This window comes from Peromyscus californicus, unplaced genomic scaffold (genome assembly GCF_007827085.1).
Source record: "Peromyscus californicus insignis strain IS unplaced genomic scaffold, ASM782708v3 Scaffold_3__1_contigs__length_106647218, whole genome shotgun sequence".
Classification (NCBI taxonomy): Eukaryota; Metazoa; Chordata; class Mammalia; order Rodentia; family Cricetidae; genus Peromyscus; species Peromyscus californicus.
The window spans coordinates 17,296,021-17,309,502 of record NW_026294551.1 but is presented as its reverse complement, the minus strand read 5'-3'; the positions used below and the strand labels follow the sequence as shown (position 1 = coordinate 17,309,502).

At 47.0% G+C, this 13,482-nt stretch overlaps 1 protein-coding gene across 1 annotated transcript in view; it reads right to left on the bottom strand.

Moving 5' to 3' along the window:
• Marchf10 (membrane associated ring-CH-type finger 10) overlaps positions 1–13,482 on the bottom strand; it is a 106,304-nt gene that overhangs the window by 22,402 nt on the left and 70,420 nt on the right. Inside the window, exons 6-8 of the mRNA XM_052757881.1 lie at positions 12,973–13,125; positions 4,836–6,189; positions 320–489 (exon numbers count right to left, since the gene is read on the bottom strand). Coding sequence (XP_052613841.1) covers positions 320–489; positions 4,836–6,189; positions 12,973–13,125 — 1,677 coding nt within the window. The remainder of the gene's footprint in view (positions 1–319; positions 490–4,835; positions 6,190–12,972; positions 13,126–13,482) is intronic.

Here is a 13,482-nt window from a genome sequence, read left to right as displayed (position 1 = left end):
GGGGTTACTGGCAACCCACGTCATCTCCTTTCCTCCTAGGAGATGAGCTTATCATCTTGTCCAAGCCTCAAGGGGGAGGAGAATTTGTTTCCAAGATTGTCTCAGATTTAAACACACACACACACACACACACACACACACACACACACACACCACATCCATTTACCCTCCCATCACAGCATTTGGAAGCAAGAATCCCGAGCATGGCCACACTTCCCTGACAGTGGGCTGCTGACGAGGCTCCCAGGCCCACACTGTGGCATCTCAGATTAATTACATGCCGCCGCAGCACGCTAGCCTCTCTTCCTTCTCCACCTACCTGATGTTATTTTCACTTTCAGCCACTTTTTCAGGCACTCTTGGTGAACGAACTTCAGGCTGCCCACACAACCGCAAGGCTCCAGGAGGGGGTTGGTTGGGGAACCCCCGGCTATCAGACAGATTCGACACAAGTCTCCCTCCTCCTCATCCGAGTCCTCCTCCAGGAGACTAAACAGAAAACAAGGCCTCGTGACCAGAGTCCCCACATTCGTTGTTTCTATAAATACCATTTCCCAACGTATTCATGGGAGGAGGAGGAAGGAACAATCCCCCCATGCCTTGTCTGCCTGGGCTCCTGACTCTGTGAGGACTCTCCAGATGGAGTTATTGATCATTGATGCAGTCACTATAAGTGTGAGCTCCATGGGAGTGAGTATCAAGATGCAACTCAGTGGTCAAGTGTGTGTCTGGCATGCAGGAGGGAGGTCATGGTTTTAATTCCCATCAGTCCAAAATGGTGGCGGTGGGGGTGAGGGATTAGGCTGAGAGAGCCCTTCTCTCTGCCTTAATCACCCTGAGGAAGCTATCTGTGTAAGCTGGTAAACTCACAGGAGTCATAGTCAGAGCTCCTGGGTTCAAAACTGGCCTCGGAAGCTTTTGAGCTATGTTCAGAAACGCAAACTAGAACTGAAAAAAAAAAAAAAAAAAAGCCCATATCATTAATCTCTATGTCAACCTCTCAATCTCCCTAATGCTATGACCCTTTAATACAGTTCCTCATGTTGTGGTAAATCCCCAAACATAAAATTATTTCTTTGCTACTTCATAACTGTAATTTTGCCACTGTTATGAATCTTAATATAAATATCTGATATGTGACCCCAAAAGGGTTGTGACCCACAGAGAACTGTTGCTCTATGCTGTATAAACTAAGAAAATAAAAATACTAGAAGAAAATAATTACGAACACTTGAGTGGTCTTTGTGTGGCAGAAAATGCAGGAGCTGTAGGGGATGATATCCCAAGGTTTGATTATGTGTGCGTGTGTGTATGTGTGTATGTGCCCATGTGTGTGTACATATGTGCATGTGGGGGCCAGTGGTTGATGCTGAGTGTTCTCCTCTATTGCTCTCCCCAACCCCCAGATAGGGTCTCACTGTGCAGCTTGGCTGGCCTGGAACTTGCTACATAAACCAGCTGGGTCTTAAACTCACAGAGACTGGCCTGAGTCGACCTCCTGAGTGCTGGGATTAGATGCGTGTGCCACCACGCTGTGCTGCCCCACCTTAATTTTTCAGCCAGGGTCTCTCACTGAACCTGGAGCACGCTGATTGGCAAGTCTGGCTGGCCAGCAAGTCCCAAGGATTCTCCTGTCTCAGCCTGGATTTTTCCGTGGAGGCTGGGCACCCAACCTCAGACCCTCATAAGACCACAGCAAGCACTGTACCAACTGAGCTGTCTCCCTGGCACCTAGAACTTTCTTGAAATGATGTTATAATGCACACTATGAACCTGAGGCAGGTGTGTTCCCTTTGATGAGCAGGTGTGTGTTTCTAGATGCTATTACAGGCAAAGCAAGTGAGGTTATGCTCTGAAAGGAGACTCATCAGAAGGCAATAAACATTTAATATAGAACCAGTCATCCTTTAAAAATTGATACAATACTGTAAGATTTAAAACAGCATTAAAAATATAGGGTTTGAAAGGAGAGGAATGAAAATGTTAGTCCCTGTCAAAATTGTTTTCTACACAGAAAACCAAAACAATCTACAAAGTACTGTACACAAAAAGAGAGTTTAACGAAACACAGAGAAAATAAAAATTATACTCAATTGCATTTCTATACATGAGACACAAAGAGTTAGAATTGAAAATATCATTTCAATAGCAAACAACAGCAAATGAAAGAACTAGAGATGAATCGAAGGGCTTTTGTAGAGAAAATGATAGCAGTGCATCAGGACACAGGGGAGAGAGATGCCATGCAAACCAAGAGTCCGAGTTTCAAAGCTGTCAGCCTTAGCACATAGGTCCAGTGTAATTTCCATGAAAGAGCCCCAGCCAGCAGACCCTGAAGTGTGTAGTCAGGACTCTCTGAAGAACCTGGGGAGGGAGGGAGGCTGTACACTGACTGTCCTTTATCACAGCCTCCGAGTGCCGCAGACCTCAGAGTGTGACGACACCAGGTCAGGGAAAGACAGACTAGACTAACAGCAGAGACCCTCCACACAGATGGGTTCGCTCAGTATCTGGAGAGCACAGGATGCGTGACCCAGGTGGCTGTGTGACCAGCAGGGACAATCTTTGCCAATCTACACCAGAAGGACAACTACTTACTGTCGGGGCGGGGGTGGGGGGAGCCTCCACAAATGCCCAGCATTTGGGAGGCAGAGGCAAGCAGATATCTTATGAGTTTGAGGTCAGCCTGGTCTACAGAGTGAGTTCCAGGACAGCCAGAGCTGCATGGTCAGATGCTATCTCAAAATAAATAAATAAACAAATCTTCATTTACAAACATTTCCTAAATTAGACATTTTTGAAAAGATAAATATTAAGATTTGTTATATACGGAAAAAGAGAGCACTGAAAAAACAAAGACCCCGTGGATGATAGCTGTTTAATGCAAAGGCCCATGTCTAGAAGCGCTTGCATTTTAAAAGAAACTATTTTGAATCCAAAGACATTATGTTAGGATGGTTGGAGTCCAGACATCTGACAAGTATAACTGAAGCTACATTTCGGGGTTGGTGGAGATGGGTGGGTGTGAGGACTCTTGGTCTTAACCATGGATTGTCTTCTTGTAGCTTGTTTAACTATGAGAAGAAAAGACATGGACAACTAGGAAGCTCTCATGTAGCAGGGTAGGTGTGGAGCTGCCTGTAAACCCAGCAGGAAAGTTGTGGCGAGCTAGACCAGCAGGAACTGGAGGGCTCTGAGTTAGTGAGATAATCTGCCTCAACAAGTAAAGTGGAGTGTGACTGAAGACGCCTGATGTCAAGTGCGGGCCTCTACATGGTCACTCACACACAGGCAGGCACATACATGTGCGTGTACACACATATGTGCACACACACACAGAGGCATGCGTGCACACACGTATGAAACAAAGAAAAGCAAGCTCTTTTTTCTGAAGAGGACTGTATATAGTCTGTTTTATTTCCCCCCTTTCCATTTTTAACTCATTGTGGTGAAAATTTCCTGCTTCCAAATGGACATCAATAGGGTAATTAATGGCCCGGAGGAGCCATACTAACATGTACAAAGAAGGTTCATGTTCTAAGAATCAATTTCCAGATCCTTAAGCCAAGATTTGGGCACAGTAAACACCTATCATAAAAAGAGATGGCAGATTTCTGACTGTTTAATGAAGGCTTTAAAAAGTATCCAGTTTCATAGCTGTGAAATATCCCAAACTCACCTCAGGAGAAGGGAAAGATCAAAGAAAAGGGCAATTCAAAAAGGGATCTTGTTTTTCTCTCTCATGCATGAGAGAGAGAGAGAGAGAGAGAGAGAGAGAGAGAGAGAGAGAGAGCCACGCACACTTAAAATGGAGGCAGTGGTTGCTCCAGCCCCACCCTTTGGAGAACTGGGGTAACTATGGTAACTGGGAACGGTCTTTTGGCTTGGAAGGTTTAAATCCTAGAACTGTTGGTTGGATTTGCAGTGAGTCTCAAGAGGGAGAGCTGTGAACTTCAAGAGCTGATGGTTCCTTCTCTGGGGAGTTAGCAACCTTTTCAGGAAAAAAAAAAAAGATCCTAGCTAATTGCTGGGAGAAGAGGGGAGAGCCTGTGTTACCAGGTGTCCCTGTGTCCCTGGAAATCGGCCTTTCTATTTTTTCCCCTTATTTTTTCGTTTTAAAAAACATTTACTCTGTGCGTGTGTGGGTTCATGTGTGCCTCTCTCCTCTCTCCTCTCTCTCCCCTCTCTCTCTCTCTCTCTCTCTCTCTCTCTGTGTGTGTGTGTGTGTGTGTGTGTGTGTGTTTGACAATGGGAATATGGAGGTCAGAGAGCAACTTAGGAGAGTCAGTTCTCTCTTTCCACTGTGGGGGTCCTGGGGACGAACTCAGCTCCTAAGACTGTCTGTCACCTTTACCTACAGGGCCATGTGGCCAGACCTCGCTCATTTTTTCTCTTGTTTTTTCGGGACAGAGTTTCTCTGTGTAGCTTTGGAGCCTGTCCTGGAACTCCCTATGTAGACCAGGCTGGCCTCGAACTCACATAGATCTTCCTGCCTCTGCCTCCAGAGTGCTGGGATCAAAGGCGTGCACCACCACCACCACCCGGCTTTAGGTGCCCTTCTTACAGTATTTAAGGAAAAAGACACTTTGGGGATATATGGATAAAACTGAGTGGATTGCCAAACTCCTCTTTGTACATACATATCTTTTAAGGGTAATGAAAGGGACGATTTTCTCAAAACGAGCAGTCTCATTGGCATGTCAAGGAAGAACATGCCTGAGATTTAAGATTCCCACATTTCTCTAATGAAAGCAATGGTTATCTCAGCTCAGAGTTAGTGAGGGGAGGCTGGGAGTGGAATAGGGAAGAAGTGTGTGGCTATAACAAGTCCTTACCTTTCTTGCAATTTCCTGAGTTTCTCGGGGTCTGCCTTTATTTCTGTGGCCCCCTTCTCATCCATGACATCAGAGACTCTAACGCTGGTCTCATGATCATTTGGATTTGGAAAATCAGACAGTGCAAAGAAAGTAAAAGGTGTGTTTTCTTGCAGGGACCCAGGCATATAGAAATGGCCTTGTAAATGTCTTCTTGTAGAAGAGCTGGGAGAATTTCCCAAGGTCACGCTGCTTTGAGGATTTGATAGATCTTCTGCCAATAATGGAGGCCCCTGAGCTTGGCTTGTTGAAGTCATCTCCTCCGCTCCCGGGATGTCATCACTGTGGTTTTCAGTAGTGGCCAATGGATTCCTATTTCTGATTGGCGAGAGTGGCCGGCGCGCATTGAACCTCAGGCTTTCCTCCATATCTGAACTGGGGACTAGAATCGATGACATGGACAAGCCTGTGGGGACATCATCTATCAGAGCAGAATGCAGCGGGGACCCATGGGTGTTATAAGATGCATTCATGGACGATCTTGGAGCTGTGGGTCTCCCAGAAAATAAGCTGTCGAACGAATTCCGAGACCCACTTAAGTAACTTTGCCAGTCTCTCTCATAATGGTAAACCGTGGGCCTGTCTCCCATAGGACAGTCACTGGATTCACCTTCAGCACTGTCTCGGATGACATCATTAGATTTGGCATCCCCTGAAAGAGCAGTCTTCTCCTCTTCTTGGTCTCCACTGGGGTCCTCTTTAGCCAGCTCCCCACATAGCCTGGTGTCTTGCGGCACCCTTTGCTCGGCAGAAGACTGCTTGGCTGCTGGCTCTGTGGTACTGCCTTTTCTTGGAGATCCAGGATTGAACTCATTCCATCTTAAAAAATTTCCTCGGAGATTTTCAGCATTTTCCTCAACATTTCTGTTTTCAGTGGTGGATGTCCCAAGAAATCGGCTTCTCTTATGGCTGGGAGGAGAACGCATCCCAACCAGCAGAAGTTCCTCTTCCATGCGGGTTTCCTCTTCCGTGTCATAGTTTTCTTGTTCATTGCTTAATGACAAGGCGGAGTAAAAATCTTCGTCGTGGTACCGAAACGGTGCCCTTCTTGGTCCTACCACGGTGGTGGGGAGGAGTGGGGCCCCCAGGGGCTCACTCAGCACTTGAGAACCATTCATTGGCTGGAAGGTCTGTGAGAGGGCAGCGTGGGGTTCGTTCTGGGGACGAACACTTGGGTCTCCCTTTTTCTGTCTCTCGAGGGGCTTCCCAGCTGTTCTCATGAGCTCTGCGGAGGAGGCCAAGTTTCTCTCTCGAGCTGGCCTCTTCAGCTTAGTCTCGTTTGCACACATCAGACTTTTTTGTTGGACAATTGGATCTGTGTTGAGAAGAGACAAATTCTGTTAAAAGTACCCACGGGAAAAAGCCCCTCTCTGGCAAAGGCAGTAACAACAGATAAAGCCCTGGAGAGAGAAGAAGATCTGTGCAACCCGAGGGCAGGAATGCCAGAAGCCTGCGAGGAAAACCTCAGGGTGGATTTCTCTTTACTGCCTCTGCGTTCTCCTTTCTGAGGCTCACCCTGCAGCGCTCACACCTGTGAGTTCGCATGTGTGTGGGTTCACATCTGTGGCGCTCACACCTGTGAGTTCGCATGTGAGTGGGTTCACATCTGTGGCGCTCACACCTGTGAGTTCGCATGTGTGTGGGTTCACATGTGTGGCGCTCACACCTGTGAGTTCGCATGTGAGTGGGTTCACATCTGTGGCGCTCACACCTGTGAGTTCGCATGTGTGTGGGTTCACATCTGTGGCACTCACACTTGTGAGTTCGCAATGTGTGTGGGTTCACATCTGTGGCGCTCACACCTGTGAGTTCGCATGTGTGTGGGTTTATATCTGTGACGCTCAGAATGTGGTTCAGGAGAAGGGGGCAACCATGAAGCCGCAGATTCTTTCTACAGGATCTCAGTGAGACTGGTCCAGCTCCAGGCCAGCTCAGCACAGGGGAGCTAACCTTCTCTGTATTTGTTGAAAAGGAAAAATAGCAGTGTGGGAGTGATTTACATAAAACCCACTGGTCCTTTCTCATCCAAGTCGATCCCACATGTATTTATGACATCCCTACTTCACACACAACTTTTTAAATAAAAACTCAAGGAAAGTATAGTTTCATTTTGGTAAACAGGGAAGACGGCTCTCAAAGCTAATGTCTGGGTACACAATGATTGTGATTAAGTTCACCATTTAGTGTAAATAAAAGTTATAAATCTCCCAAGAAATTATTATCTCTTCTTTGCCACTGGCCTCTATAACATCTGGCTGGCACAGAATCCCTGCTTCCTTATTCCAAGCTGTGAGGAGATGTCCAGCAAGTCAGTTTTTATCAGTGAGATAACTTATTCAAACTTAACTTTGTGGGGCTGAGAAGGTGGCTGGGTCTGCGGAGTATTTGCCTCACAAGCATGAGACCTGAGTTGGACCACAAGAACTCAAGTCAAATAAATGGTTGTTGTTGGTGGCACAACTGTAATCTCAGCCCTGGGTGGGGAGGGGCAGGACAGTCGGGAGGATCCCTGGGACTCACTGGCAAGCCAGCCTAGCCTAACTGGTGAGCTCCAGGCCGTTGAGAGACCCTGTGTCTCAAGGGAGTTGGGTGATGTTCCTGACAATGGCAACCTACATTGTCCTCTGGCCTCCATACACACACACACATACACACACACCATCCTCTACGTGCCCCTGCATACAGACAAACACACCTATTAAAAAACAAACCTCTCTTTGTACAAATAATAAGCACTTTTTACCAAGTATGCTTACTAGTCAAACCATACCAGCTAATCCACTCAGGGAAGCTTTGCAGTCCTATGAGGTAGATATTGCATTCACATCATGTTCCGACAGAGGGTACCAAGGTGAGGGGAAAGGTCACATGACTTGCCCAAGGTCATATTCCTAGAAGTGCTGTAGGTAGTGAGCATTCGAGCCCAAGGTCTGCTAGGGCTTGTGTTCCTTACCACTACCCTGGGCAATTCCCTGAAAACCTTCCCTGGGTTTTGCAATTTCCTCACAAAAAAATGAGGACCAATGGGATCTAATGGGATGCACACATGTGGTTTAGGGCTTTTCACCCCATGTGGGTAAAAAATTGAAAGTGCTTTTGTGATTCCACTTCTTCTCGCTCCCTACTGACATGGCTAACCCCCTCTGTGTCCGTCCCTGCTCTTCTGCAGATCTGATGAAGCTCTACTGTCCTTATCGCTTAGTTCGCCTGTTGAGTGGACAGGATGCCACCAGGTCCCCAGGTTCTTGATAACAACTCTGCTGGGGGAAATGCAAATCCGCTGAGCAGCCGGTCCAGCTGAGGCCAAGTCAATACTGCCTTTAATTGAGGTGCCTCGCAGGGGAGCCGCAGCTCGCCTCTCTCATGTCCTAATACTCTGTAAGCTTCTTTTATTGTTAGCTGCGTGGGACACTCAGTGACACAGTGCGAATCTTTACTCATCAGCCCTTCCAGAAATCAGTTAAACTGTCCTACTGGGCCTCTCGTGGGGTTTATAAACCCCGGCAAGAGATGTGTCAACAATTCAAGGATGCTTTGAGCATTTGGCTATGTCTGAACAGAAATAGAGCTTGGATGCCCAATCTGTTGGGCACTGGGCTGGTCCATGTTTGGGGAACTAATGTCATCTAGATACAGCCAACTGCATCCTGGCGGGCGAGCGTGTGTGTGTGTGTGTGTGTGTGTGTGTGGTGTGTGTGTGTGTGTATGGAGGCCAGAGGAAAAGTTAGGTGCTGTCTACATATTTTTTTCTTTTTCTTAATTAATTAATTAATTAATTAATTAATTAGAGGCAGAGTCTCTCATTTGGCCTGTAGTTCACCAAGGAGGTTAGGTGGTCATCGAGCTCCAGGGATCCGCCTGTCTCTGCTTCCCCAGCCCTGGGATTGAAAGTATGTGCCACCACACCTTACCCCCCAACGTGTTCTTGGGGTTGAACTAAGGTCACATAATTGCAAGTCAAACACTTTCTAACGGACACCTCCACACCCCATTTTTTAAGGAAGAAAAGAGATGCAAAGTCAAAGTATAGCATCTTAATTGATCATTTCATAGTTTGAATTTGAGAAGGACCCCCAAAATTGGCCAACAGTGCTGTGGCCCTGAGCCTCCTCCTCTCTCTGAACACACCCATCTGTAAGATGGCAAGGAGCTGCCCTGGAGCAAAGAGCCGATTTAGCTCAGCCTTCCGATGGGGGAGATGAGAGAGTCAGCTGGGCGGCTGGAACCTCACAGGAACCCTGAGATCATTTCGCCGAAGCTGTCATGGTGTGACACGGGTCCCTGGGGCAGAAGTCTCAGCTCTGTGCCGTGTTGAAGGTCCCGAGGCTTCCTCGGACCACTCCTCCTTGTCACCACAATCTCCTTCATCTTGGAAATTCAACCAGAGCTGCACGGAAGCATGTGTGTGCATGTGCATGAGTGTGTATGTGTGTGTGCATGTGTGCGTTTTCCCTAAAGGTGTCAGTCTGTGCAATTCTATATTTATGCTATTTGAACCCCTTTTGTGTGTGTGTGTGTGTGTGTGTATCAAAACTGGAGCAGACTTCAGTAGCTGTGGGCTGGGAATACTCAATCGGTATGCCAGGGATGTGCTATTCATAGCCCCTGCCTGCCTCGTAGCTGCTGGGTGCTTCTCTGAGGCCCTGCTTTGGCTCCAGCTGCGGACTGAGTGCCTGCTGCCTCCAGGAGGTCTAGGCTCATTGAAGTGAAACTGGAAGAAGTGTTTGTCTGGCCCGGAACTATGCCTTTGGTCTTGAACTTTCTTGTGATCCTCACCAGTGCTGTCCTGAATTCTAACAATATATCTCCCCCCCACCCACCCACCCACCTTTGGTTAGAAATATGATCCATAACTATTGGAGGAAAACTCAGGAACTAGAGAAGATGAAATGGTCCAAGGCTCCCATAACCAAAAGCCCAGCTGGACGTCACTCAGGTGCTGGACTCTTCAGGCATGAGCTGCAAAGTCAACCCCCCGGGTTATCTTCACCCTGCAACAGCTCTGTGGCTCAGAGTTTGGATGTTGAGTAAAGTACTGGAGGTGGAAACGTGGTGTTTGTGGTTTACCACAGGCCTCAAAACTCATTTTCTATTTCTCTTCCCATACCCACCAGCTTCCTGAAGACATGAACTTGTAACCCTTATCTGGAGGCATTGTAAAAAAAAGCAAAGGTTGTTCATTGCTGTATATCAAGTATATATTCTTTCTTTCCTTAAATATTTTCTTGTTAGTTTTCAAGAATACTATCATAATTGCAGTATGAATATGTCATAATGTCTTCAACTTTCTTTTTCTTGCCTTGTATATATGCATATGCTGGGTGTGTGAGTGTGTGTTAGTATATATATGTATATGTATATGGACATATATGTATATATGGACATATATGTATATATAGATATGTGGCAATATATGCATATTTCTATCTATCTAGATAGATAGATAGATATATCTTTGTGTGTGTGTGTGTGTGTGTGTGTGTGTGTGTGTGCACATGTGCATGAGTGTGCATGTGTGTGTAGAGGCCAGAAGTCTATATTGGGTATCTTTTTCAATTGGCTCTCAACTTTATTTATTAAAAACAGTGTCTGTGGTGGTTTGAATGAGAACGGCCTCCATAGGCTTGCATATTTGAACGTTTTGTTCCCGGTTGGTGGACTGTTTAGGAAGGATTAGGAGGTGTGGCCTTGTTGGAGAGGTGTGTCACTGTGGGTGGCTGACTGCAGGCCCACTCTCTTTCTGCTGAGTGCTTGTGGATCAGATGTATGTTCTCAGCTACTGCTCCAGAGCCATGCCTAGCTGCCTGCTGCCATGCTCCCTACCGTGATGGTCATGGGCTCACCCTCTGAAACCGTAGGCAAGCCCCTGAGTAAATGCTCTCTTTTATCCACTGGGCCTTCTCTTCAGCCCCTAAATGCTTTCTTTTATAAGTTGTCTTGGTCATGGGGTTTCAACACTGCAAAAGAATAGTAACTGGGATCTCACTGATTCAGCTAGACTAGGTGGGCAGCAAGCTCCAGGGACCTGCCTGTTTCTGCTGGCCCACCCTTCCCCCTCCCCAGCGCTGAGATCACACACAGACACCACTCCACACAGAATTTTATGTGGGTTCTGAGGGATAGAACTCAGATTGTCATGTTTGCAAAACAAGCACTTTACCATGTATCACACACACACACACACACACACACACACACACACACACACACACGCATACATTTTCTTTTCTCATTTTGAGGCTTTGTAGCACAGGTCACACTGTGGTGAACAGCCTTGCTCACTAATCTTGGACAACATGTCTTCTTTTTATTAGAATAGATTGATGAGAGTGGAATTGCCAGGCTGGGAGTGATGAACCTTCCAGAGGCTTTTGACACATGTTGTCAAATTCCTTTGCAGACAGTTTGCACCACACTGCCCTGCAGATAGGACAAGAAAGCATCTCTGTCATAGCAGGGTCACCAGCCATCTGTGTCACCAGCATCTGGCACAACGGAGCCCAGGAAGGCTTAGAATTACTTCCCTGCCAGTATCAGCTATTATTCTAGAACCTTAGTCAATTTGCTAGGCTCAGTTTAACTCACAGGTGAATTTCCGTTTATTGAGGCTGCACTTAAAATGTGTTTATTAGTGGACTCATGGGAAACTGTCTGTTATGCCCCTCCCCCTTTCCACTATGTGTTCACATGGGAATTTTTTTTTTTAAAAAAAAAACTTGATTTCTCAGAGTTTCTGTTTATTGCCTTGGTCACACTTGTCCCAAACCTCTCCCCAGTGGTTCAAGTCACTGGCTCACATTCCAGTTATATAAGAATGGGAGAAAAGGAACTAAGGGGACAGTGTAATTGGGGTATAATATAACAGTGAGGAAGAGAAAGGCTTCACTATAATAGAAAGCTGGAACAAGTCCCCTGTGGACCCCCACATAAAGGAAGACACACCCTGGGTATGGATGGAGGCTTACATAAACTCTATGCTCCATGCGCAGAGAACCTCGTGGTTCAAATCGTATCTTAAAGCTCATTGACATGGACAATGGCCATTGGGGAGAGGGCAGGTAGAGCGCGTGATCATTTTGCACACCGGGCCTGCTGTGTGTCCCACACTTGTCTCTTTTATGTCACTTGTCATTGTGACAAAGCAGTAAGGAAGGCTTCTTCACCCTTATTTTAAGACGAGAGAGCTGGAGTCTGGAGGGGCTGTGTGACCACCCGGACCCCACTGTTAGGAGACGGAGGGAATTAGAGTTTTAGACGGGCAGTCTGCTCTGAGGCTTCTGCCCTTCCCTCCTGGAGGCCCTCTGTCACTGGGCCCCTGAGGATGTGTCATCATTCCAGGCTCATCTGTACTCTGGCCACCCTCAGCACCAAGTCGTCCCAGCACCCCTGGTTCTTCTGTAAGTGTTCATCACCATGTTTACACGCATCTCATTTAGATAGGAAGGCTGCTGTATTTGGTCAATAACAAGGCGTGATGCCCATGGCTTCTCTCACGGAAGGCTGGCACCGCTACAGGAGAGGGTGGCAGGGTCAGCTGACTGCACGGTGTGGGCCTTTGATGCCAGCTCAGGCCTGAAACTCGGAGAGGAAGGCTCCACTAAGCTACTGCTTTGAAATGAAGCTGACTTTCATTTTGAAACTATTTCTTACACATTAAAAGATCTTGCTGGTGTGGTTGCTCTGGATCACAGAGGAAAAGCTCCCCGAGGGAGGTGATCAGTCTGCCACCCATGGACATCAGTCCTCTCCTGATGGATGTGTGGGCACTATAGCCAGGTGGGACCTCCCCAGAACTGCAGGCTGGGTCTGTGCCCCTCCCCCCCAGGCCCAAGTCCATACAAAACCATGTAGTCATTCTCATGGCGTAATGGGAGAGAGAAATAAAAGATCACCTCCACCCATTCCTTTTTCCACCGGCCTCTCTTGGAGAAAATAAACCTGTTATTAAATAGTTTACTTTTTGAACCTTTCAAGGGTTTCATTTACAGGTAACTCCCCATCACATAAAGGCAAAGATGGATAAAAGTCACAGTAATCCACAAAGCACTAGCGCACGTCAGTCCTCCCCAAGGACCGAGATGGCAGCCACAGTCCTTACCTACGCCCAGGGGTGCCGGGGCCTTTGCCGACAGCTGTAGTTTCTGCCTGCTTCTCTCCCCAGATGCTCTGCAGCTGTGCATTTCCGGACTGACTGTCAATCTCCCCAGGTTGGGTCTCCTCTTCCTTGATAAAATCTTTGGTGCCTGTGACACTGAAAGGTGCAAAAGCTTTTCAATAACTATATATCTATATATATATATTTAATAGGAAAATACTTTCTGTATAAAAACGTATCATTAAAGAAGGTAGAAGGTGGTGTACATGTGGGGGAGTGGGGGGAGGGAATTAAAAGCAGTGAGCCAAGAGGTCAGAGAGGAGAAGGGCTTGAAATCTAGTTTGACCCCTTTGTGGCCATGAAAGCTTGGGCACATCTCTCCAAGCCTCAGTTTTCCTACCCATAATATGGAAATAGTATGACTACTTTGTAAGGCTTCATAAGCACCTTGCTTCCTGCAGTGGGGGTGGGGGGTGGGGATGGGGGTGCAAGGGATCTTTCACCATAAAAAAA